Source organism: Anser cygnoides, chromosome 8 (assembly GCF_040182565.1).
Source record: "Anser cygnoides isolate HZ-2024a breed goose chromosome 8, Taihu_goose_T2T_genome, whole genome shotgun sequence".
NCBI classification, from domain to species: domain Eukaryota; kingdom Metazoa; phylum Chordata; class Aves; order Anseriformes; family Anatidae; genus Anser; species Anser cygnoides.
This window is the reverse complement of record NC_089880.1, coordinates 23,242,012-23,268,058: the sequence shown is the minus strand read 5'-3', so window position 1 is coordinate 23,268,058 and position 26,047 is coordinate 23,242,012. Positions and strand designations below refer to the sequence as shown.

General features: G+C 54.9%; 1 protein-coding gene across 7 annotated transcripts in view; it reads right to left on the bottom strand.

The window, feature by feature from the left end:
* Positions 1-26,047, bottom strand: part of RNF220 (ring finger protein 220) — a 195,490-nt gene that overhangs the window by 55,860 nt on the left and 113,583 nt on the right. For 6 of the 7 annotated variants that reach the window (XM_067001752.1, XM_067001754.1, XM_067001750.1 and 3 more), the window contains 4 exons: positions 24,277-24,406; positions 12,417-12,462; positions 4,058-4,153; positions 233-275 (listed from right to left, as the gene is read on the bottom strand). In XM_067001752.1, the coding sequence (XP_066857853.1) occupies positions 233-275; positions 4,058-4,153; positions 12,417-12,462; positions 24,277-24,406 (315 nt within the window). Of the gene's footprint in view, positions 1-232; positions 276-442; positions 631-4,057; positions 4,154-12,416; positions 12,463-24,276; positions 24,407-26,047 lie in introns of those variants that run through there. The other variant, XM_067001756.1, reaches the window with a different exon arrangement.

Sequence of the window (26,047 nt, the reverse complement as noted above, 5' to 3'; positions counted from 1 at the left end):
CTGCGAGACCTCGATGCTGCCAGGCGTGCCGTGGAAACGCAGCACGGGGCCCCGGGCCTTACAGCGGCGGGCCCCGGCCCCGCTCGGGGGACCCGGGCGGTGGAAATCCCACCCCGGGGGGCTGGCAGCCGGGGAGGGGCTGCCGGAGGCGGCCAGGCCGGGGAGGGTCCGGGCCCGGGCCCCCCGGGGGGGGGGTTTTGGGGCGCGGGGCGGGCCGTGGCGCCGCACTCACCGTTCAGCCGCGTCTGCCGGTTGGCTCGCACCCGCAGGAAGGTCTGCAGAGGGGACACAAGAGCGGAGAAGCGTCAGGACCCGCTGAGCGTCCCCACCCCCTCCCCGCGACCCCCCCCCCCTCCCGGGGAACGAGGCCCCAGGCCCGGCCACCCCCCGGGACAACGCGGCGGGCCTTCCCCCGCCGCCACACGCCGCCACGCGCCCCCACCTCTTCCCGGCCGCCGCCGCCGGGCCCCCTCGTGCCGCTCTGCATCGCCGCGGGCGGGCGGCGGGGCGGCGGAGCGGCGGCCCCCCCCCCGCGGCCCGGGATGCGGGCGGATGCGGCGCGGCCCGGCCCGGCCCGGCAGGAGCCGCCGCTCAGCCCCCGGCGGCCGCCGCCATGTTGGCCCCGGTCATGTGACCCGCCGCCGAGCGGGTGAAAGTTCAGGCGGCGGAGGAGGGAGTTCCCATGGCAACCGGCAGGCGGCAGCACGGCCCCCCCCACCCCGATTCCCCCCTCCCTCCTCGTACCCCCGGCCAATCAGAGCTGGAAGCCGGGAAGGGTTGGCCAATCAGAGATCGGGGGACGTGGAAAGGCAAAGGGTGGTCGGCCAATCAGGACTCGGGGGTAATTGCCCTGCAGGGCCACGCAGCCAATCGAGGCCTAGGAGCAACTGCAGGCTTTGCTCCTTGCCCAATAGGGAGTGGGAGCACCTCAGGTCCAACAGCAGTGACCAATCAGGGCCTTGGGATCGACTGGAACCCAGTGGTGCTGGCCAATCAGCTGCTGCTCTGCGCCTTCTCCCTCAGGGCCAGGTGCCCTCAGGGCCTCCCCGCGCCTCAGTGGCCATCGAGGGCGCACTGGGGCCTTCCCTGCGTCCTGCCGCGGTGACCGGCCCCAGGGCCACATGCGTGCCCATGTGCACCAGTACCACCCAGTGCCCTTCTTCGCAGTGTCCCCTCAGCACCTCGTCACCTCGAGCCCACTTTTCGGGTGTCCACCCGACAACCTGCCCAGCCCTCCTCAGGGGAAAATAATAATAATAAAAATCACACGCAAATTGTTGTGTCAGAAGGTTGTGGGCAGCTCGTGAGGCCAGGTGCTGGCCAGTAGGCTTTGCGCAACGCTGCCTAACGTGGTACGTCCCAGCTCCATCCACAAGTTGAAATGCAGCCCTATTCTCATACCCGTGCTTACAAAATCTAAGCTGATCATCGCTGGTTTTACCCTTTTCATTAATTAAGCTGTCTTTTCAGGAGGTGCTGTGGCCAGTGAGGCTCTGGTGGAGGGAGGCACCTTTCCTAGACAAGGATTTTAGGCCTTCATTTGAACTTCCTCAGCCACAAGTATTCTGCAGGCTCGGCTGGTCCACACAAGGTGGTCCCACTCTAAGCCTGAAATATTATCTTTCCTACACGGTAAATGATTTATAATTTGCTCCTGATTTTTTCTACTGGGGATACAAGGAAGGGTTGAATCTAAGTCTAACCAAAATAGCTTTATTTTTACTTGGAGCACAGGAGAAGGCCAGCTGACAGGACGTCCTCTACCTAAGAAGAGCACCCACCAGCGACCCATACCACCAAGTCCTGCACTGTGCCAGCTGCCACCCCGTCATCTGAACACTGTCCACGTAGCAAACTCCAGCAACCTGGCCTGGTGTGGGGGAGGCAAGGGCAGACCCCCTTCCCGTGTCCTGCAGCTGCCCAACTCCCTCTCTGTGCCGGGAGCAATGCAGACAGCCCAAGCACTGTGCAAGCCAGTATTCCTGCAGCACTCCATTTCACAAATCTCTTTCTTCCCTAAATATCCCCATGGTAAATAAGCATGAGGACTAAGAAAAGCGAGTCATAGGAATTCTGAAAAGCTATACGCCAATAACTCCCACCCTAGCATGTTACTAATACAATGCATATTTGCCATTAGATCACAAAAAACACAAGGGACAGTCATAATCCCAGCACACCTCTGCATATGGAAAGTTAAATTTTGCAGCCTTTAAAGTCACTGAGAGCCTTCTGCTCTGGTTCCTGAGCATTTCACTTGGTAAGCCAGGAAGACTGAATTCTCATTGATGTTGTGGCTTTATTAAGGATACGCAGAGGCTTTACACAACCCTGGCACCCACTCTGAGGTCCCTTTACGCTGCCAGAGCAGCATAAAGCAGCCAGCGTAAGTGTAAATGAAAATCAGGCCCCAGAGGTCTTTTCTCCCTGCAGTGCGGTCTTACAACTCCCATTACGCATTTGCATTAAGGGCTGCAACCCTCCATAAAATACACTCACAAACTTAAAACACATTAGAGACCAGCTAGGCTCAGCACATAGAGGGGGCTTCTGCTGAGAATATTTGTCCTCAAGTATGACATAATAAAAATTTATAGGAACAGAGGACTGCAAGGGACCGCCAATTTCACAGAGACTGAAATCTGGAGGAATGGGGAAGGAGGGGTGTTCTTGAACAAAGGGGGCCATTGCAAAAGTCTTTTCCACACCCTCTTGGAAGGAACATAATTTATTTATTAGCCTACTTATTAAGTAGGCGGGAAAGAGAGATGAATTACCTGAATGAGGCATTTCTGTATCTTCTGTGGGTTTTGCTTCTCTTACTTTGCACCAGGTCTCATCATTCATACAAGGGTAAAGCAACCGTGATGTGACACCAAATTAGAACCGATGGCTACGTTGGAGTATGTAGCAAAACCCGAAGGATTTGGCCCGTATTTGATAATATCACCAATAAGTAGGACAGAGGGCAGAATAACGGGCAACAAATGCAGCTTTCTGCCACTAATAAGGCCTATATTCAGGAGCACATGTGTTAGCTGGGGCCGCTGGGCTAGACCCCTGACAGTGGCCATCAGCCTCTCCTGCAGCTCCAAATGCAGACCTGGCACGTGTGAAGTGTCTGATGCAGGATGCCCTGACCTTGGGCACAGGGTGTCACTGCCAAGGACATAGGGTCATGGATGTAGGATGGGATATAGGGATAGGATAGCATATAGGGTCATGGTTTTATGCCAGGCTGGTACAGCTATGGCCCACCCAGCCTGTCCCCGTGGCAAGTAGAGGAATGCTTGGGTCTGTGCTAAAGGCTACAGTTATTTTATCTGCTGCCTTTCAGGGTTTTGAAGCCAGTGGCTGAGCACAGACTCGCAGCCAAACTGTTTGGAGCTATCTCGAACTGGAGTCGAGCTTGCCAGCCTGCCCCCAAAACACAGACATCCAACAAGCAGAGCTGTACTCAGGCTGCTGCCTTCCTCATCCTTTCTCGTTCCATCTCCCTGAACTTTTACTCAGTGTGTTGCAACAAGTCAAGACCTGCTACTTCCCTGGGCATAGCAAGATTTCTTGCAGGATTACAAAACATGCTGGCATGGTCGTAGATGGTCCAAAATTTGGGTGGGAGTCACGAGTCAGTTTGCTGGGCAGCGGCACACCAGCGAAACGGAGAATTTTGGCCTGCTGCGGGCTGACATCATTCACTCTTCTACAAAAAAAAAATCACTTCTTTGGAAGTTTCATGGTGGCATGGGGTACGTAATGACAAACACAGCCATAGCAACGGCAGGGATGACGAATACAATGCAACAGAAACCTTTACGAAGATTTAAAGTAGTTCTGGACAGCTGTGGTTAAAAGCCAGAGCTGGGAGGACCCCGCAGACAAAAGCCTGCCTTTGTGGCCGTGCGAGGACAAAGTGGTTGTGTCCCCAGTTTGCAGGCAGGTGGGCTGGGCACTGGTACAGAGCCGAGAGCTGGGGAGCTCCTGGAGAGCTGTGGGCGCTGGGGCGAGCTGGCTCCCCGGCTACGGCGGAGAGCAGTGCTGGTGTCTGCCTGCTTACCTGGTATCTGTCCGAGTGATGGATGTCATCCGAGGAGTGGGGCGATGCTGTCGGAGAGTCTCCTTCCCGCTTGATTGAGGCCGACAACAAAATTGACTGCGAGAGAAAGGAGAAATTCATGCTGTGAGCATCGCCGGGCTCTCTGCCCTGTGCTAAGCTGCCCTCAAAGGCGCGGGGAGCGCGTCTGCCTGGCGTGGGGACTGCTGCAACGTGGGGGTGGCTTCCCACTTCACATGTAAGGGGTTTTATCACCTGCCCTGTGATGGGATGGGCTGCAGGGGCTGCTGCGTGCTCCAGCCCAGTGCAAACACATCAGGCAACGAAAGGGCTGGTTGTGTTGTCCCTGGTGTGGTGGCTGGGGGCAGAACCAGCCCGCGCTGTTATGTGGCACCTCTCTGCTCAAAGCGATGTGCCAGGAGGGGCAGCGGGAGCACCCCGTAACCTGTGCCAGGCAGAGGCCAACAGGTTTGCTGGCTGGAGAAGGGAGGTCAGGCTGATGCTGCTTTCAACACGCACTGCCAGTTTGAGAAGCAGACACCAGCCCAGAGCCCAGGGGACATGCGATTTAAAGTGATTCAGCTGATGAGAACCATCTTAAATTTGCTTTCTCTCCTATCAGCCCTCCCCTGCCCCATCTGATGGATGAGCTATTTACAGGGAAAGCATGAGCATGCATCCCTGGAACATAAAGGCTACCCAGCACTCCTGGGCTGGGGGAGGCAATGAAACAGCCACGGCAGCAAACGCTGCTCTACGTGTGCCCCTCCTGTGCTGGGAGAGCATCTTGCGCACGGCTTCCCAGGTGCCTGATAATTTATCTCTGGTTATACAGCACACAGCGTCAGAGCACTGCACAGACACACACAGCCCTGCAAATGCCACAGAGGGTCCAGGGAGTCCCCTGATGAAAAAAAAACACTCCAGAAATCTATGAAAACCATACAGCAACACGGGGGTGTGCTGGCACAGAGCGATGCCAGCGCACGCTCGCCCACCACTGCAAGTTCCACTACATCTCTCCGTAGCTTTGTACACCACGCTAAAGCTCTCAGCAGCACAACCACCTCTTCATTCGGTAATGATGCTATTTATTTTAATAAGCGGCACAGAAAAAAAGGGCCTTTTAGAAGGTTAAAAAGATCAGCGATGTTTGAGACCTAAGAAATTGCTGATAAACTTCGAGTCAATAGTAGGTAAGTCTAAATTCTACAGGCAATGAACCCGAGCAGGAAAATTCCTGCAGGAGTTTGACAGCATTTAAAAAAATGTACGCTGAGTTGTAAGTGAAGTTTATTATTAGAAGAATTTGAAGGGGAAATCCAATTTAAAATTCTAATTTAAAATATAAATTAGCTAAACTAGGTTAAATACGGCACGCTACGCTGTAAAAAATATACACTGTAAGCACAGCTCTCCAGATGTTTGTTTCCGAGAATCAGCTGGCAAGATCCAACAATAAATGACTGCTCGGAGATGTGTATGTTTGCAAAGGGAAGTGTAGATATCATCTGAATTGGACAGGTCAAGTGTGGTGACAACATTATTAAAAAGCATAATACCTTGGAGAAAGGCAAGCATTCCAGAAACATTCGCCTCTGGGCTGAAATGAAACGTGAAAAAATGTGCATTTTTTGGAAAGATACGAGCAAGTGGAAGAATGACTCAGCATACAAATCCGTTCAGTCAGCAGGATGTGATCCCCGGGCTCTGACAGCCTGCCTGGCGAGGAAAGCAAAGCGGCGTGTGGGCATGGAGGGAGGGCAGGCCGGGGGTGCGGGCGGGGAGGAGGATTTGGGGTGCTGGGTGAGAGGGGTCATGGGGGAATTGCCCCGCTGGGGCGCTCAATTATCCGCTAATCAGCTGTGCAGAGCTACCAGGAGAATTTCTGCAGAATGCTCCTGGTATAATTTATTTATTTATTTTTATTTTCTAAGAGGAGGAGATCATTTCTGAAGCAGGATTGCACGTGTCCCATAAATTGGAGGGACTCAAAGCCTTCAAGTGCGACTCGGAACAACCTCCTGATTGCAGCAGTGTTCATGCCCCTTCCCCCCTAATAAGCTGAGCACCCTGGAGCTGGGAGGGTTAAATGTGTTTCGTCTTCCAATGTATTCTGGAGAAGGGGAAAAAATACCCATCTCCCCATTCCTCGCCGACAGACAGACAAACCCTCCCCGCCTCCAGCTCCCCCCTCAGCCTCTGGTAGCTCTAATCCAATATTATTATGTGAAAAATGGTTGGGCTAGCTATGGAGACAGTAAATTAAACGTTATGTATTAGTTTTTAGCGTGTGGTCCCGGGAAGAACGCCGGCCCCATTTATTCCACAAACCTCCTGAGCACCATGGCGATGACCTCTGGAAAAACGCAGGGCTAAACTAATCCCAAAGATGTCAATCTCGAGGCCTCTTCTACATACACTTGCAGTTTAGATTAATAAACTGTCTATTTTTAAATTGTGTGCAAGCACTTCAATTTTAAATACCTTGCCGGCATGTTAAGCACGGCGTTAGTGATGCCAAGTCACACTTCTCCTTCGCTGTTAGGAAACTCGACTTCATTTGTTTTTCTCATTTCCCTGAGACGTGGCACACTTTGCCTTGCAGCCCGTGACGGTGGGACGGCCGCGGGGCACGCGGGGAAGCAGGCTTAAGGGCTGAGAGATTGGGAAAGGTGCTGGAGAGCAGGGTGACTTCCATTTCTGCATCAGGCCAGGCTCTCTGCCCTCCCGATTTTGGCCTCTTTTTCCCCAAATCGTCACGTTGGGGCTATTTCTCAGGGGCTAAGTGGTGAGGATGTGTGGCCAAGCTGGGGCTCGCTCCCTCCCAGGTGCTGGTGACAGTGACACGGCCCTGCTCCATCTCACCACCAGCATCTGGGAAGACGGCTGCAGGGGAAAAGGGCAGCGTTGCACCTACCCTCCCAGCCCCCAGCCCTAAGATGCAGGGCACACCCAAATTCTGGCTTCCCACCCCAAAAATGAGGCATGGCATGCTCTGCGTGCAGACAGGTGTGCCACGCTCGCTTCCTTGGGTACCGGTTTGGGAAGAGCTTGAGCTACCGGGGTGAGAGCGTCCGCCTCTCCCTGGTGCCCCCTTCCCTGGCAAACCACAGCTCCCAGTGTCAAAGATGCTCGTGTGAGCCACCGTGCAGCCTCATATTTCTCCCTCCCCTTTAAATCATCTCTCCATTGGGTAAAGGCACTCTCCGCGGAGGTTATAAACCCTGAGAGGATCAGCCTGAGCATTACACCTGGGGCAAGCTAAATAAAAAAAGGTCACCGGCGCTTTTTAAACATGGACAAAAAAGCAGTAAAATGTGTTTGGAAAAAAAAATCTGGCATTAAATCATGACTTTTTGCCTGGCTTGCCTCATTAAAAGTGGCCTTTTGGAAGGTAAAATTATCATTGTAAGTGATAAGATCTTTAAGAAAATAATTCACGGCTTCTTCACCCTTTAATATGATAGCCGCCACCGGCTAATTTTTTTCTTAATGGCAACGAGGCCATCAATCTTGTCCGAGCCGTGTGCTCGCTCCTTTCTCCTGCCCCTCCTGCCTTGCTGGGCAGCCACGGCCCCGCTCGGCATTTCCATCCTCCCCGTTTTGGTGCTCGGCAGGTTTGGCATGAGCCAGAGATGCACAACGTTACCTCCATCGCTCCCCAGCTGCCCGTGCAGCGCGGGGTCGGAGCTGCACGAGGAGGGGACGTGTGTCTGGGTGCAGCTGCTGGAGCGAGGGATGGATGGAAACCGCCAGCCCCAACCCCAGCTGCTCGCTGGGGCAGCATCGGCACCACTGACATCCCACTTCCTCTCAAGGCCGGTCATTTGAGAGTGTTAAAGTGCTGGACTCCAGCTTTCTGATAGCCCTGGAAAAACACAGGGAGTCTATTTTTCTTAAACGATCCATCACAGCTGCTGTCAGCAGAACAAATATCCTAACTCTGCTTTTTATGTATCTATATGGTCCTTTTCTTTTTTTCTTCCTTTTTTTTTTTTTTTTTTTTTTGGGCACAAAGTGTTCCCTGCTTGATGCATTCAGCTTTAACTCTGCCGCCTAAATAGGTACTTATCACTTAACATGGAGGTGATGGCTTGACATGTTTTCTGTCTCCTGCCCTCCCCTCCACGGTAGGGAAGCCGTCAAAGTGTTGCTAATAGCTGTTATCACTTGGGAACTGTAACCCGAAAGCAATGAGTGATACCAGGCCTGGCTGCGATTTTCCCCCTTCTCTCTGCTAGCCATTTGTTACGCTGTTGCTGGAGGATCCCTGACAAAAAGATGCCACTATTAGAGCTGACTTTCCTAGAAGCTTTCCGAGGGTCTACATTTGCTCCCGGGAAAACGAGAGGCAAAATTGTCCAGTGGCTTTTAGCTGGCAGAGATAAAGGTGGGATGGAGCTGGGGATGAAAAGCTTAAACGTAGGAAGGGTGTGAATAGTGAGCAGAAATAACGGTGTCAGCAGTGAGCTGCTGATTTATTGCCGTGCATGCTACAGTCACACCAGGGACTGCAGTGGAGCTCTGGGCCCCCAGGGGCAAGGCACGGAGGGGAAGGGAGCCCCCTCCAGCTGATCTGCCCGTGGAGACACCAGGATGGGGGGGACAGAGCCCTGGCCCTGGTGGATCTGGGACAGAAACCCCACACCACATCCCTGTGTGCTCCTCCTGCCGGACGCAGCATCCCTCGGACCAAGGGGAGGGCACAGCTGTTTGGCCCAAGGGGAGCGAGGGGCTTTGTTCACGGGGTAATTTGCTTTATGGAATAAAACCTGGTGGAGATTTTTGTTGGAGTGGCTCTGGTATTTGTCACCCCAAGCTGGCAGCCGACATGCATCCGAGGGAATTTCCCCTCCTTCGCATACCTGTGGGCTGTTCTCGTGTCCCCGGCTCGGCTGTAGCCTTGCCCCAGTGTTCATATTTGGCTTTTTAATCTTTTCTCGTAAATCAGCGTTAGAGGGAGGAGTGTGACATCCCTGAGCCCCCCCCAGTGAGTCCCTGACACAAGAGAAGGAGTCAAAGCCCTGGGGCCCCGACACCAGCCCCTGCTCCTACCATCAGACATGATACGCAGAAGTTAAATGATCGCGCTGGAAATTTCATCTCGAGCCAGGCGGCTGGCAAGGGCTTAGCACAGCCATTCCATCAAGGTTTCAGGCTCCAAATCTTGCTTGCTTCAAAGCTCTTTTTCCTTGGAGGGCTTTAGTGGTCAAATTTCCCTCTAGGTGCTGTAATTCTCTCTCAAACTGCTCTGCGAGGCTGTAAAACCGCAGGGCGGGTGGGGGATCGCGGGGCTGCGGCACGGTGGAGGTCTGGGGGCACCCAAGGTGCAAACCTCAGCAAAGCGACCGCTGGCATCTGCTGGGTGTAAGGGAGGGGGCTTGGCCCTGGCCCCTTGCTCCAATATTTTCTGGCAGCTGGGTCATTGGTGGGAAAGGCAATGTGCAGGAGAAGTGAAGGGGGAACGATGAACCCACAACAAGCGCTGGGGAGGTTCACTTCCACAGCCTGACAGTGGCAGAAAGCACTCTTAGGTAGCTAGGAGGACATACTCTGGGCTCAGGGAGGTCTGGGACATGGCCGGCTGGGACACGTCTTCAGAAAGTGCCCTCCCAAGTGACTCTGGTGTCAGACTTCCCCACGGGGACCCGGGATGGCATGAAGGATTTGCAAACAATGACCAGCTCACACTGGAGAACGACACCGTGGAGCCATGGTCTCAAGTTCAGTAAGAGCAAGGACAGCCTCCATCCCTTCCCATGGGCGTGAAGCATCTGTTCCCACTCACACAGAAATGTCTCCTTGGTAAAGAACTTAATTCCCCACCCCTCCTCTTCCTCCTGGTGTCTTGGACATGCCGTCAGAGAAGGATGCTAAGAGGGTCCCGGACTCTCCTTGAAGTCCAATGCCTGAGAAACATCTTTCCCAGAGCGGGGCCCCCTGGTGTGCTTTCTGCGAAGGAGATGGGTTTTCAGCACATTTTTTTTTTTTTTTTGCACCTCTGTCTGCTGCAAAGCACAGGCACAAGGCAGCCCCAAGGCCTGTGGGGGCTGGATGGGCTGCCCAGCTCTCAGCAACATGAAGACCGGGGCACCAAAGGCTGTTGCAGGCCTTGGGGTGAGCATCCAGGCATGCAGTCTGGGCATACGGGGCGAAGACAACAGTGCTGTGGGTCATCTGTGGACGGCAGGACGTCTCGCAGCCACCACTCGGCTTGCTGTCACCAGCTCTGCTGGCTGAGTGGCAGTCAGGGTTGGACAGCAATCCCACCCCGAGGCTCGCTGCGCTGCGTACTCTGATCCACTGAGCTTGGCCTCCACAAGGAAGCCCCGAGGATGCTGAGCACCGTGGTGCTGAGCACCGCCTCTGTGCCACTCTCCTTGCCTCTCCAATGAGCCCAGGCCCCGGGCAGAGGCGATGGCCACAGCCCCCAGTTTACAGGCCTCGCTTGGCCGTCACTGCCTCGGTCAGCCCTGATAATAGAAGAACCTGATACAATAATCCTGCATTCATTGCATCCCCTGTTGAGTGATTGGATTTTCTTTGACATATTGCCATGAAAATTGACCCAGCGTGGTGAGTGACAGCTCTTGAGGGGCAGGAGAGCGAGGAGCGAGGAGCACGTTTACATCTGGGCTCCTGCTGCCAGGAGAGGTGTCTGCAGGGGTAACTGTGGGGAAGGAATGGACTTTCCCAGAGGGTCTTCACATCCTAACATTGCTGAATTTCAGTGGGCACGGAGGGAAGCAGCGTCCCGGGCTGCCACCTCCTCCTCCCGAGCCCTGTGTGGTTACTAAGGGGGCTTTAATACCAAGCCCACCCGGCGGGGAAGCGCCCGGCCTGCCCGTGCCACACAGGCCTTGCCTCCCAGCAAAAGCCACCTAGAAATAATGAATCCTCCTGGGCTGAGAGGCTTTCAAGCTCTCTGAGAAGGGAATGAAAGATTTCCTGATTTCACCCTCTCCCTCCCTGCTCTCGTGGCTTCTTGAAGTTAATGTTCTTAGGCCCAGACGTGACGGGCAAAGGGAAAAGATCCATGTGGTGACAGGGGACGATTGATCTCCTTTACATAGAACGACTCTCCAGTCCCAGTTTAATCCCCTCGCTCAAGGCAAATGGGATTCTTTGTCAATGGAAACTTCAAAAGCCCGTCCCTGCCGAGAGATGGACCTTGTGCTTTATCTGCTGTCTGTCAGTCACTTGCTGCGTGTCCCTCCAAACAGCTCATCCGTCTTCCCACCCGCCCCTCTCCCGCTCAGGCGTTATTTCGCAGGTGCCCTTTCCAGCTCCTTTGGGACATCCAAAGGCAACCACAGGCCCTGTGGGTCTTTATTTTCCCTCACAGATTTGGGAAACGGATAGGTTTACCTGCGAGCTATCCATGCCTGCCGGGGGCACGCTGGCTCCCCAGCCCCTGGCCCGGGGGGGCAGGCAGGGTGTTTATGTGCTTGGCGAGGCACCGGCCCTCACGGGGAAAGCCTGGAGCTGCAATTTCTACCCATGGTTTTGATGTCACGTTCCAAGTGCTTCAAAAAATTACTCAAAATATCCAGAAAAAAAAAAAAGGAGATCAAGAGCTGAAGTTCCCAGCATTAAAGCTATCACAGAGGCTCCCTGGGCTGGCTGCGTCAGGGTGCATGCGCCCTCCCCAGGCTGCTGGCACCAAAAGTGAAGCAGAGCCTGGGCCAAACGCAGTGTGGTTTTCAGTGGCTGTCCAAAGGGACTGTGAGTGTCCAGCCATGCTCCTGGCCACCCATGTGCCTGCCCAAGCTCTGATCCTTTCCACAGCAGCGTCATATTAAGGGCAGCTAATTAGTGAAGGATGCCTTTTGCAGCGATGCCACGATGTTTGGTGCGTTTTGTTCCCCTGAGCCAAGGGGACGGGAGGTGGGTACTGAGGGGATGGGGATCCAGCTGAGGAGGGGTTTTTCAGTGATCTGGGCTCCTCCTCAGGTGTGCTTTGGTCCCCCCGAGGCAGCCCCACTCCCCTCTTCCAGAACTGGCATATGGCTCTGGCTCCGTAGCTTCCGTGCATGATTTCACAGCCTGAGCTCAGCGTGCGTGTGATCAGCTCTCATTAGCTGTCATTAGACACAATCTGGAGTCTTGGAGCCCGCTGGGTCCTTCAGTTTCACTGTCCCCGAGCTGCACAGGGACCCGGCCGCTCCAGCACAGTGGGGGAATATGGACAACATCCTCTTTGCTGGACTGGCCACAGAGCATGGCACTGCTGGGGACAGCCCAGGACGGCCACCTCGCTGGGGAACAGCGAGTGGCGGGGCAGGGATTGGGCTGGGAAGGCGATGGGGAGTAGGGAGCAGCCCTCTGGGGTAAAGCGTGCCGAGCTGTGCTCACTTACCTTGGGGGTGCCTGCTGCCATGGCATCCTTCAGGATGGAGTTCTTACTGCCAAGAGAGAAGAGAAGGGGGTCAGAGACACGAAACCGCCGCGGTGGGCAGTGTGGGAGCTCAAACAGCAGAGCACACAGCTCCCCATCCCTGGAGCAAAGGGGGCCTCCTTGTCCTGGCCGAGGAGGGCACAGGACGGAGGGCAGTGCCAGCCATTTCCCCAGCTTGCAGGGGCTGGAAAAAAATGGTCCAAGGAGCAGAGTCCAAGAACGGAGCCACCCAAACCCAGGTGCTGTTGCTGGCATGATGCAGGGTCCAGCCCTGTCCCCGGGATTTTCACAGCTCCTCTCCCACCCTGGGGAAAAGCGGGGAGCGAGCCTGTGGGGGCAATGGGAAGAAACCCACAGCAAGAGGAATGTGGGGTGGTGAGCCCAGCATGGGGTCAGGCGTGATAAAACAGGAGGAAGGGAAACAGAGGGAGATTAAATCAGCGTAAAGAGCAAGGGAAAGAAGATCCCCGCTGCTCCAGCCACTGCCGGAGGCTGGAGTGATTTGTTAATTCAGCTTGCTCCCTGTTTAGCAGTGAAGGAGGTTCCCGTCAGGGTGCTCCTCCTTGCATGCCCTCACCAGCGGGAGATGCTATAGATTTAATAACACCTTCCCCCCTCCAGACAGGTTAAACTTGAAACAATTACGTATCAAAGCCGACATGGCGGGGAGGCCTGCACTGTAATTTTTTGGTTATTAAAGTAATCTCTCTCATGTAAATTCTCCTGCTAACATGCTGCAAACAGCATTAGGAAATAAATTATTTCCCCGTGATTCGATTTGTCAATGCAAAGCACCTGCAGCAGGCAAAAGGCTCTTGAAATATGCTGCCAGCCCCAGTGCCGGAGCTCGCAGGCGCGGGCTGGCGGGGCGGCTGGCTGCCCATAGCCCCGGGGAGGTGATGGATGGGTGGGTGGCGGGGGGGCTGCGGGGGGAGGCGGGGGCTGGAGGGGGGGGGGGGGGATGGAATTGTGTTTAATAACAAAATTTGTATGCAAGCCCGCATCCCAGGCTAAGGATGAGTGATCGGCAGCCAGAAAGTATTAAAAAGCCTCGCTAAACAGATGCTGACAATAGAACAAGACATATCAAATCAGATCTACTTCAGGAGCATTAATACACACACGCCCCCCCCCCCCCCGCGCGCGCGCGCGCCGCGCCGCACACACACGCTCCTTTCTTCTCAATCACAGCAATATGGGAGACATCAATAAATTTTTATGAGACTTTTAGAAGATCAACATGGTACTAGATGTGACAAAAAAGCAATGTGCCTGTCATGTTCGCTTTGTCGGGGACACTTTAGCCCCAGATGCCGAGCTGCAGTGGCAGCGGGGAGAAATTGAATTTGGCTGGCTTTAATCTGCCTTGATTTGGCAGATGGCTGGGTGTTATGAAATGAGAAGGGATGGAGGAAGGTGTTTTCTCCCGGGGCTATGGCCCCTTCCTTCCCCAGTGCCACCATCCTCGCCCTTGCCCCAAAACGGGGGGACACCCGTGCTTATCTGTCACCGCTGGGCCACCCCAAATGCCGGAGCACTGCTCCTGGCCCCGGGGTCAACGAGGTGCTTTAACACGAATCTGCAGCAAGCAGACGGTGTTCCCAGGTGTTCCCAGGGTGTGCTGCTCGATGCAGACATGTGCAGAGCATTTTGGGGGCGTCGCAGCCACCATCCCTGGTGGCTGCTGCCTGCAGAGCGAGGGATGCGCTGCCAGATGCTGGGGGGGGTGCAGGATGCCACCGCGCCCCATCCCACTGCTCTGCCACCTCCCCGGTCCCCCGGCCCTGCCACCACCTCCCACCTGGGCCCCTGGCACGAGCAGCTGGGGATTTCTGCACCTCCCGCAGTACCTTGATGTTCTGAATTGCCCGAAGTGTGAAACAACGCTTTTTTCTTTTATAATCCAAACACTAGGTTAAAAAAAAAAACAACCCATTTCCTCCCTTTTCTCGTTAAGGGTGTTTAAAATTATTCCTTTTCGAGGGCAAGAGGAAGAATCTCATTAATTCCTCCCAGAAATGGCTGTAGCACCAGGAAACCGGAGTTCCCAGGATGAGAGTTCCTCTGTTCGGCTGGAAGGTTACCGTTGGGACCAGGAGGGAAGGGCTCGATTTAAATAACTTCGCAGAGTTTATATTATTCTCCATTTGGAGGACTGCTGACAACTACGCCCCTCCTTGCAGTTCAGCCCTGCTCTACAGCAGTCATTCGTTTTTATTTATTTCCCGGGATGGGCACAAGCTCTGGCCACAAGCCCCCGCGATGTCAGGGTGGTCAGAGCAGGTTGTTGCCCAGATCCCTCTCATCGAGGTTCCTGAGCCTTCCTCCAACCCATCCCATCCCGACCACTGCTGGGACAGCCCCGTCTCTGCCTGGCTGCTCTCCTCCATCCCATTAAATGACCCCGTGTGTGACCCACGCCACCCTCCCCGCCTCCTAAGGATGCCGGGAAGGGGCCGGGAATGGAGAGGCCATCAGCAAAGAGAAGCCTTCCTGTCCATAAACACCACCGACAAATTAAAAATGGTAAAAGGGAAATCAAGACCTTTAAAGTTCAAACACTTTTCGGTGCCTTTTAAAGTTTTTTGCTCTAGGCCCTTGCAGAGAGCACAATCTTTGGAGACCTTGGGATTCTCTTTAATCACCCAGCCAGGCTGCAGTGGTCTGAAATGATTACACATTTACATAGTAATAACCCCAACACTCCCCACATTATTTCATGGCTAGCATATTTCCACTCGGAGAGTGATCCATGTGTTTTAAATTATAACCTGTACATAGGAAATTAGTTACTAAGTACGATATTCACAGGCTCGTCTGACACTTCTAATTAAGGTGATTTACACAGAATTATCCTACGAAATAAAAAAATGGTGTTTTGCTAGCTAATAAAATATAATTACTACCCGCTTTTATAAGTTACAGTTAGTTTTAATCTATTTGGGGAATTGTTTATCTAGTTCATTACAGCAAAACAACTTCTTTGCCTTTTAGGCAATCCCCCCCAAACTACCACATAAGAAAGGAAACGTCCTGGAGAGACCCAGCAGTCTGGGCAGCCTCGGTCTGTCCCCCGAAGGCTTTGCGTTTCCAAACGGGACCCACAGGGGCTGCGGCATCCCTGCGTGTGCGGATGCTCAGTGCCACTGCTGGGGACGACACGAGGTCCCCGCTCCGGTGCTGTTGGCCTGGAGAGGCACCCAACGGGCCCCCTCGCCAGAGGGCTCCGCATTTATTTATTTTTATGGCTCCTGCCTTTTGGGATGTGCTTGCCAGGAAAAAAAAAAAAAAGAGTCACATGCAGGGAGCGGTCCCCTTACCATCCCCATGGATGGAGGCTGCTGCTGCCCATCCTGAGAGCCCAGGGCGTGAGCGGGAGGTTAAATCATCCAGTTGTGTTTTATCACGAGCAGGGCAGTACTTGCCCTTTTTCTTTAAGCTCTTGCAAGCCGGGAATGTTGTAGCAGCATTGGGAGACCGAGAGTGCTCCGAGGGGACACCTGGGCCCAGAGCAGTGGCAGCGCTTGCCTAAAGTCACAGTGCCAGTGCCAGAAGAAGCCTGGGGGCTCCACGCAGCCACCTGAGCTCCCCAGGCATGGTCAAGTGGGATTTAATGCCACAGAGCCCCCAGCCAGGGTTAGGAGGAGCATCCCTCAGGGATGGGCTGCGCTCAGCACCTCCCCACGTAATTAATAACAACTGCACGAGAACAAATTCCTCGAGCCCGGGCAGTTACACGTGTTTGTGCTCAGCCCTTGCTGATGCTGCATTGCCACGCTGCTGCTGCTATTTTCCAGCCCTGCAGAACAACCTCATCAGCCCCCGGGAGGTGACAGCACCAGCCAGAGTGCGTCCAGCTCCCGCACGGCATCCCGCAAAGCCAGAAGCTTTCTCCACGCCGTGGCCAGAAAGCTGCTGATTTATTTCTTTCAAAACAATCCGGTGGACACAATTTATTTTTAGCGGCTCGGGCGCCCAGCCTCGGGACGGAGCAGCGGCAGCGGAGCCGCACGGCACGCGAACGCCGGCAGGGAATAAGCAGCAGCCGGGCAGAGAGGGAATTGGATTTTTGTGGACGCCAGTTTAAATAAGTGGAAGTGTCACTTGAAGCCTAAATAAGGAAATGAGGGTTTGATTATTTCTTTTTTTTTTAAACTACACAAGGCCAAATCCTCACCCAGCCGCGGGTGACAGCTCCCCGGAGCAGCTGGACGTGATCTGTGCTGTCAGGGGAAGCACGTCGGGATTTTTAACCTGCTCCAAATGCTGATTTAAACACCCCCTGCATCCAATGGGGAAAAGGGCCGAGCGATGGTAAAAATTGCCAGAGACCCTGGAGTGGGGCCCAGTAGCCCTCTGCACCTCCCCATCTGCGCTCCCCAAGTGCTCTCCCAGTCAATATTTGTGAATCCCCGGTGCCCAGCATGCAGGCAGCTGTGCCCAGCCCAGAGCAGCAGAAATGCATCAGGACCGCCAAGCACCCCAGAGAGGGACCCCAGGTCCCTGCTTGCTCTGCCCCCTTCGTGCTCACAGCTCCTTTTTCCCTGTTGAGGTTTCCCCCCATCGCTGCCCGGGTGCCCCGTGCCCCCGCTCAGGGTGGGCGACAGGTTTCTGCGGGTTCTGGGTGGCAAAAAGGCAGTGAAGGTGTGTGGGGCGAGGGCGGGATGGAAAAATGTGTCGCTCTTTGAAAAGGAGGTGGCTGGAAAAATCAAGAGGGAAGTCGGAGGGAAAGGTCATGCATGAGATTGATCCGGGGGGCTCTTTGCTACCGCGGCTGTAATGAGTGTTTAATTATTCCCAGCTCACGTGGCGGTTCAGAAGAGGCTCCGCAGAAGGCATGCGTCGCTCAAGGGAAAATAACCGACCGAGGATTTATTTCTCACCCCTGCTCTCTGTGCGTACCCATCCAGTGCCGGCCCCCCACGCAGCTCTGCACCCCCCTGCCTCCTCCTTTTCCCCCGCGGACCCGTGCCATGGGGTTAGGGCATCGGCTTTGGGCGCTGCCAGTCTGCGGGCACTGCCAGGAGCACTGCTAGGAGTGCACCTTAAGGTGCTGTTGAGTGAGGACGCACACGAGTTTTCTTACCCATCCTGCAAACGGATGGGAAATGCTCTCAGCCCCAGGTCGTGGGGCTGCTCAGCATCCCGGAGGGGCTGCAGCGGGACGAAGGGTCGGGGCTGCGCTCTGTGCGCGCGGGGGGGCCGCAGGGTGCGCTCTGCCCTTTCTGTCCGCGATTAATCTGCCACTGCGAGGGGCAGGGACACAAATCAGAGGGGGATGAAAAGAGGATAAATCCACGGTATCAGCAGCACCGCATTCGCTAGATAATAAACAGACTCCTCTCCTCATAAATTTCCCTCCTTTCCCCCATGGTTCCCCACCAGTGACACCAGCAGGTGTGGACCTGGGCTCCTCCGAGCCTTCCTGGTGTCCCAGATGATGGAGAGAAGATGGGGACTCTGGTCTGGGCAGGGATCCTTCACCCCGTACACACACCTGGGTGCAGTGGGGACAGACAGGACAGCTTTGGGGTGGCACAGTGAAACCCCATCCAAGGTCATGGGCTTTAGGTGGTGCTCGGGGCATTTGTTGGGTGACACCAGCACGTGGAGTGGGTGGTGGCAGCGCTGCAGATGCATGGCAGGTGACCCTGTGCCCTACCCAAATGTCCTACAAATGCTGACACTGCCAGGTGGGTTTCTCTGGTGTTTGATTTAAATCTGGTGGGAGCCACGCTGCCACATCCCACGCATCCTGAATCCAGCCTTCCAGATGCTGAGCAGCTCTTGCTGGGCAAGGGAGGATGCAAAAACCTTCCCTGCTCCATCCTGGAGGGAAATAGCTGCTCCCCAACACCGTTCCTGTCCCAGCAGCGTGGATTTTGCTGGGGGATGACGGCTGCAGGGCCAAGCCCGGAGGCACCCAGTCCCGTCGCCGCACAAAGTACGGTCAGGCACTTAATAGCACCTGTCCCCACCATCTCCAAGCGTGGATTTATGCCTCGAGGGGTCACCTCTGGTGAGACTCTAATAACACGACTTTATTAGCTTTCTTGTTCCTTCTTTTAAGATACAGGAGCACGGGGGGAGGAGGGCAGCGGCACCTCGCGAGGAAGAGGGGGGTGCACGGGTGGGAAGCGGCTGCCCTCGCGATTCCCCTTCTCGGTGACAAGGGGGAGAGGGAGAAAAATGATGCTCCCTCGAAATTTATCATGCACCCAATTACAATGTTAATTGGCAAGTCCCAGAAATCAATTAATTCGCAAATTTTTTTCAATTAAAAATTAAGATAAATCATAAAACGTTATTAAGCAAAGGCCAAACTCCGTGAACTTTTTTTTTTGTAGGCATCTGTTTTTTTTTTTTTTTTAATTTAAATAAAAAAAAAAGAGCTGTGTTGCCAAAGCCCGATGCCCTTGAGTGCCTTTGCTGAAGCGCAGGGGGCTGTCATCAGCAGGACTGGGCTGAAGACAGATAAAAAAATATCGACCAGTCGGACACACTGCTTCTGCTTTATTGATCAGGCGGGAATTTAACTTGCTGTGCATATCCACCGTGTCAGCAAGGGCCACGGGCGAAATTAAAAGTACTTGGCTTGGAGATGTCGCCTTGATACCGGGGGGTGGGGAGAGAGGGAGGGGGACGGAGAGGGGGAGCAGGGGAGGAAAGGAGAAGAAGGAGGTGGAAAGAAAGAAGGGGGAAAAAGCAGGAAGAGCGACAGAAGTCGAGGAGCGGGAGGGAGACGTTGAGTAGGGTCAACGCCTGTTTTTCCCCGGCTGCCATCTCATGTGTTGGCCTGGCCTCCTTGCCCTCTTTGGGGTGCTCCCAGGCGACTGATGCATATATGAGGGAGGGAAACAGGATATGTTTTAGTGGGGCTCTGGACAAGAAGCCCCTCTCACCTCCAAATGCCTCCAATCTCCCTCGCCCAGAGGCTGGGGGACCTGCAATGCTCGCACAAGAAGCCTGGGAAGTACCTGGCTGTCAGGTTAAAGTCCCCAGGCATAAATCGAGGAGACCTGAGGTGAGAGCCATGACCCTGCTGTGACACATGACAACAGAGCTAATTTGGGTTTTACGCTCTCTATTTATCCTGCTGGGCCTGGCAGCCTGGCTGCTCGCCCTCCCTGGTCAGCCCGCTCCCACTCGGGGAAGGGCTCCTCCAAGGGCCCTTTGGGGAGGCTCAGGGCTCAGCACAACCCCCAGGGCTGAAGCAGCCCCTCACCTGGGGCACTGTGAGGAGCAGCTGTACTTAAACACCAGGTTGCCCGAGCAGGAGAAGGGTCAGAGCCAGGTTTAGTAACTTGCTGGGGGTCCTACCTGCGGTACCCTGCCAGGAGTAACGCTGAGAGCCCGCAGCACGTGGGCACGCAGGGACCACATTGCTGGTGTGCCCTCGCCTTGTCCATCAGCCCCAAGGTGTCTGGGTGGTTAGCATGGCATGACTTTAACCCAAAAGGCCACCAAACACTAAGAAAGCAAACCATGAGAGGATATGAAATCCAGGATGCCTCTCCACACACCTGGAGACATCTTTCAAGGACAGTGACCATCACCTGGGTGGAGGTGGAGTGACCAGGCCATCTCCCAAGGTCCCGTAGCCTTTACATTTTCCTCCTATATTGCCAGCATCCGTGTTATTCATTACTCCCCGTGCCTGGAGCTGCCCCTGACCCCCAGGAGAGCCACTGCCTGGCAGGGCGAGGATGCTCGGTGCGGCGCCAGGCTCTGAGGCTGCACGTCGTGCTTCCAGCCTGGCTGCCAGGGGACGGAGGGGTAGAAAGGGCAAGAGGAAAAGAGCCGACGTGCAAACGAGGGAGAGAAAGCTTCAGAGTGATGCTGAAGGGAGATTTAAGCCTTGGCAGAGAAGCAGTGGGAGGTGCTGTGGGAGCTGGAGCTGCCTCAGCCCCGTGTTTGGCTCTTTCCCTCTCACATGGATCAAAACTGGCTCCAGGAGCCAGACTAACCCTCTCCTGGGCATTTTTCCTGCTTGGAGGTAGGCCTTCCTCCTGCACCTCGCTTTGCCTGACAGGACTCGGTTCCCTCTCCGTGACAGTGTCCTTGAGGTCACCAAGGAGCAGCCCAGAACACTTTCCACGTGCCCAAAGGTGAGAGGCCCCGGTGCCCTCTGTGTTCATAATCAGAGAATCGGGAGAGAAGTTGCTCCCAGACACACCAGAAAGGTCACCGGGGGAATGGCTGCTAAGCATCCAAACCCCTTAAATAAAGGGACAGAGACAGCCCTGCCTGAGCTCACACCGTCCTTCAGTCCCCAAAGTGGGAACAGAGCTGCTGCGGTCTGTCCCTGCTCCCCTCTCCGGGCCATTCCCCAGCTGTAACGATAAAAATGATTCTTTGGGGAGGGGAAATCCCAGCTCTGAAGCACAGCTTTGCTGCTGGTCACACAGGGAGGAATCTGCTAGGTGCCACATGGAAATAAAACACCCCCGCCAAATACATTTTTAAAAAGAGCACTGCATTTTCAAGAACAGGGCATCATGCTATTAAAAACCAGTGCATCCAAAGGCACATTTCCCAACCTTCAAGTGCTTGACTCAGCAACTGTAATATCGGTGATGCGACTTCCTAAGGCTTTTTAATGGCCCTCAAACCCAAGCCATAGCCCCAAACCTGCCTCTCTTCTCCACCCTGCCTCTCCCATGTTCCTATTCAGTCGCTGCCCAGGAAGCAGCGGGCAGGGTTTGATCATCCCCATCCCCAGGAGCTGTGGCCAGCACGGGGCCCGGCTGTTATAAACACGAGCAAAACTCTCCTGACCCTAATTCTCAGGAACAGTCGCTCCGTTGTGACGCTGCAGACGGAGCAGACACCGAGCGGCGAGGTGGTGGAGGTGACGGAGGGCAGTGGTTTCAGCAGTGCTGTCAGAGGAAAGCACTGCCAAAACCTGCCCTCTGTGCCTCGCCAGCGCTGCTCGTATTAACCTGCAGGAGCACGAGCAGAAATACACCTGTACGTGCAGGGGGATGTGTGTGCCTGCCTGCACGAACACCCATGGGTGCTGCTCGTGACAGCTCGAACAAGGTGTAAAACAGGTGAACGTGAATCAAGGGGACCCGCATGCAGTGCTCGGGTAGGCTTCATGCAGAGCATCCCTCCTGCCGCCGTGCTTGTGCTCCGCCAAGGTGAGCTGGGAGGTAATTCCTCTTTGGAGGAGGAACACCAACAGTCCTGCCTTGCAAGAGTTAAACCCCATAAAAGCGAGGCTTGTAGTTTTGTTTTCTTTCAATTTATACCCTTCGCTTAAAGAGGTGGGGGGGGGGGAAAGAAAGGAGGGAGAGAAAAAAGAAAGCCAGGTGACATATTCTAAGAGGGAGCACCGAAAACGTGTTAAGCACTTCAAAATCTCATATATTCAATCGGCCTCTGGCAAGACATCTGCCTAATGTTAGCGCTTAAATATCCTTTTCCATTTTACATGCATTCAAGTCTCATTTGAGCGAAATGAAACGGTATTATTAAAGGGAGATTTTGCACAAATGGCCTGAATTTGACATGTCAAGTTCAATGAGGCTGTTACATATGTAACACCGAGAAGGGCTCGGAGGCTGCCGGCTCTTGAAACAGCGCCAGTGGCTCAGAAATGAAATTTGCATTCAGAGAGCCTGGCCTCGCCGTGCGGAGCCGCGCGCGGGGCTCAGCCGGGTGGTGCCCGCCGTGCTGGTGCTGCCCGCGGGGAAGGGCTGTCCCTGTCCCTTGGGGACAGCAAACCCGTCCCCACGGCCCAGCGAGGGGCACGTCGGCTGGGTGGGCAGCAGCACTTGGGTGGCTCCCTCCTGTCCCAGCTCCCGTGATCGCCTGGAGGAATCCCTTTTCCTCCTTCCCTTCCACTGCCTCCACCGTGCGCTGCTGAGCTCTCTGCGCCAGCGATGCCCAAAAAACCCCGTTGGAGGCAACAGCACAGGGCAGCCCCACACTGCCAGCATCTCCCCTCTTCATCAGGCCCCAGGGCAGCCTCGTGGGCTGTGCTGTCTCAGGGGAATTCGGGGCTGCTGCCAGCACGCTGCCTCCCTGCAGCATCCCCAGTGCTGCAGGCTCAGCAGGCAGGAGGGGATCTGCCTTCCTAACCCCCCGTGTTGGAAATTTATGATTTTGTTGCAAATCATTAAGGTTTATTAAAACTTAACAGCGCAAGCCATGATTGGCTACATCCTCTTTAAATTAAGGAAAAAAAAAAAAAGAAAAAAAGAGGCCCTTGGAAAGCAGCCCCCCGGTTCGCTTCTCCCCATCAGGCTGATCAGTAACAGCTGCTCAGCCATTTCGGTAACGAGTCGGCATTGGCAGGGAGCGGCCAGGGCTGCCGGTGCCCGTCACGTTTATAGGCCTACATTTTATTTTTATGTTTATTGGGTTATTTGAGATCATTATTAGTTTCTCTCTCCTCTTGTTGATGTGTTCTCGCTCCCGGCTCCTACGGGCAAGGAGGGTGGGGGAACGGGAGAAGGGGCCGCCCGAGGGACGGAGCCCCTGTCCTGCCCTCCGCAGCGGGCACACCGGCACCGTGCACGGCCGCTGCCTGCAGCTCAGCCTGCTTCGCCCCAACCCGCAGCCTAGATTGAGCGTTATCTATCACGGAGCGGAGGGAGTCGTTATTTAATAATTAATCAAGACCTCTGCTTCTTCTTCGCCGCCTGCGTGGCCGAGCGGAGCGGGCGAGGGAAGCGAGGGCAAGCCGGGGAGAGCTGTCTCCTCTCTAACTGCTGCTGTTATTTAAAGGAATAATGCCATTCTTTTTCATTTGTCAGCTGGCCCACAATGGCCCTTGTCACGCTTTATGATTTAGAGTTTCCTTTCCTTTCCCATTAAACGCCACCTTCCCATCACTGCCTCGCGCCAGCCGTCCTCCGCGCCTGGCTCGCGGTTTCAGTTTCGCTCTGATATTGGCCCAACTTCTTTGATGGGCTCCTCGGAGCGCTAATTGCTTCTGTTCATTTAAACCTGTTCACTAATTTGCAGTGGCCCTTTATTAAGTTGGATGCGGCCCAAATTACGCCATAAATTACCCTCGCGAGGGGAGCGGGTGTCGCAGGGGATAAATGGGCTGGCTCTTCCCTGCACCCTCCTTCCCTGCGCACCGCCGGGGAGCGCAGGATCCGGCCCGACGCTGTGCGGGTGCTCCCTCTGACGGGTCCCAGCCCACCTGGGGACTTCTCTGGCTCTCCCCCTCCTTTTCCCTTCCCTCTGTAATGTTTATTGCTCAGTTGCAAACAAGATCCCAGCCAAGCTGGGGCAGGGATGGATCCGGCTACCTCTGTGCTTGCCGCAGCCGCGTGGAGCCCCTTGCCATGGCACACATGCACGCGCTGGTGCAGGCGCACCTCCTCCTACTCCTACCACCTGGTGACGTAACTCAGCTCCTAGCCCTCCGTTTGATTCCTTTCCTCACCTTTTAATGACCGGGGAATTCATTAATAATTGAAATAAACACGCTCTTTTCCAAGGCTGCTGAGTTTTATTATGGCAGGGGCAGGGATCTGCCAACCCTTGGCTGCAGCCATTTCCTAAATAACTGCTAGCAGTTAAAATACAATTATTTTATTTTATTTTATTTTATTTTATTTTAAAAAAAGGACTTTGCTGTGCTGGGGAAAGCGGCAGGAGCTGAAGGCAGCCGAGGAGCAGCGTGCATGCACACTGCAGTCCTGCTCCATCATGGGACATGTCCTGGCCATGGCAGCATCCCATGCAGCCAGGATGGGACAAGGCTGAGGGTACCAGGGCTCTTGCTGTTTTGCTCTGCTCACGGCTCTACCTCCATCTCCTCTGGCATCCCAGGCTGGAGGTGCCGCGGGTGGCTGCTTACCTGATGTTCAGCTGGGTCAGCTTCTCCAGCTCCTGCTCCATGTGCTCCTGCAGCTCCCCAGGGCGAAGGAGGACCTGGCAGATGGGGCAGATGGGAGCCTGGCTGTCAAACAACGTCGCTTTCTTTTTGCCTGCAGGGAAGGAGAAGAGGGGAGAAAGCTTTAGCTCCTGTGCAGCCTCAGTCCTGGGGAGGTGGCCGAGAGCAGCATCACCTGCACCCTGCTCTGAGCCCTGTCCCCCAGCAGTTTGGTTTGGGTACAGCGGCTGTAGGACAGATTTTCTCATCACTCCTGCTCCTGAGCAGCAGGCACAGAGGGGTCTGGTGGAATCTAGAAACGAGCAAGCTTTTTTCTAATATATCCCCATTTCTCCTTCTTTCTCATGCTCCTTGTGGCAGGGACTGGCCCTGTCCTGCAGACAGGCACGAGGGCGTCCCAGTGACACAGTTTGGGGGGGAAACAGCCCCATTTCTGTGGTGCCCCTCCATAACTCCAGCTTTCCCCATTTCCAGAGCAGACAACACGGCTCAGAGATGGATGTCACGGTGTTCCTCTCTGTTCCTATTAACTAAACAGAAAATTAAGAAGAGCCATCTTAATGCCCCTTGGCACCCCTGGAGCCAGGTGGTCAGGACCCCAAAGGGCAGAGCCGTTCGCCCCTGGACGTGGGTGCTGCAGTTCCCCTCCTCGTCCCCAAACGCCACCCCTCCACGTCCCCAGCCCCACCAGCTTTCCCTGCTCCGAAGCCAATTTCCTCCAGCTCGGAAACTTTATTGCCCCCGCTGTAAGGAATATACAGTGCCTATTTAACCTAAAATAAAACTCTAAAGCAAACAGTGAAGTTTCAATAAAAGGGGAAAAAAAGCTCAGGGGTGCCCGGGCCCCTCTCTCCCGGCTGTATTAGCAGCTCTGCTCATGAGAGGGCGTGCGGAGCCCGGCTCAGATGGCTGCGGCGGGGAGGAACATGCTTTATAGCCGCCTGTTGTCATCCAACGCCAACCCTCCTGCTGGATTATTTATTTATGTATTAGACATGGATCAAATTGGTTAAATCCGAGCGAGAGGCAGTAATGCACAATAAAGCAGCCAGTGCTGGATACGAGGGGGCTACGTGCGGCGTGGCCTTCCAATCAGAAGCCAAAAGGTGCCATTTTATGGCTCCTAACGATGGCAGAGCCCAGTTAAATGCATCCCCGTTAAAGGAATAGACCTTCTCCAAGTATAAAGCATTGGCGCAGGCAGCTTTACTGGGGCCCTGCTGCTCGCTGTGTAAGCGCCTGGCGCAGGCGTTTAACGAGAGGAAGGGTCTGAAGGAAGCTGGAGAGTCACCTTGGCCCATCGCTGCCTTCCAGCAGGACCCAGCACATGTGCCTGGGCTGCTGCCAGGATATCACCTGCCCTCTTCTTCAGCCTCCTGACAGAAGAGGAGGGAAACTGAGGCACGGAGAGGGGCAGCGTTATGGGGCTTCCCCTGCCTCGCCTGGATCTCCATCCACCGGGAACTGTCCCACATGCGGACCCGGTGGAGAGCCCAAGCTGGACTTGAGTTGATCCCAACAGCTCCTTGAGGAGCCCTGGGCACATCCCTCGGCTCCTCGTCCCCCCATCCCGATCCTCCTGCAGGAGAGGAGAGGACGAGGGGTGCTGCCACATGGCTGGGAGCACCTCCCTCTTTCTTCCTCCTGCCCTCATCTTTAATAATGCCCAGAAACCAAGCCCAAAGAAGCAGCTCCTGCTGACCCTTGCGGGAAAGGTCGGCATTTCAGTAATTCC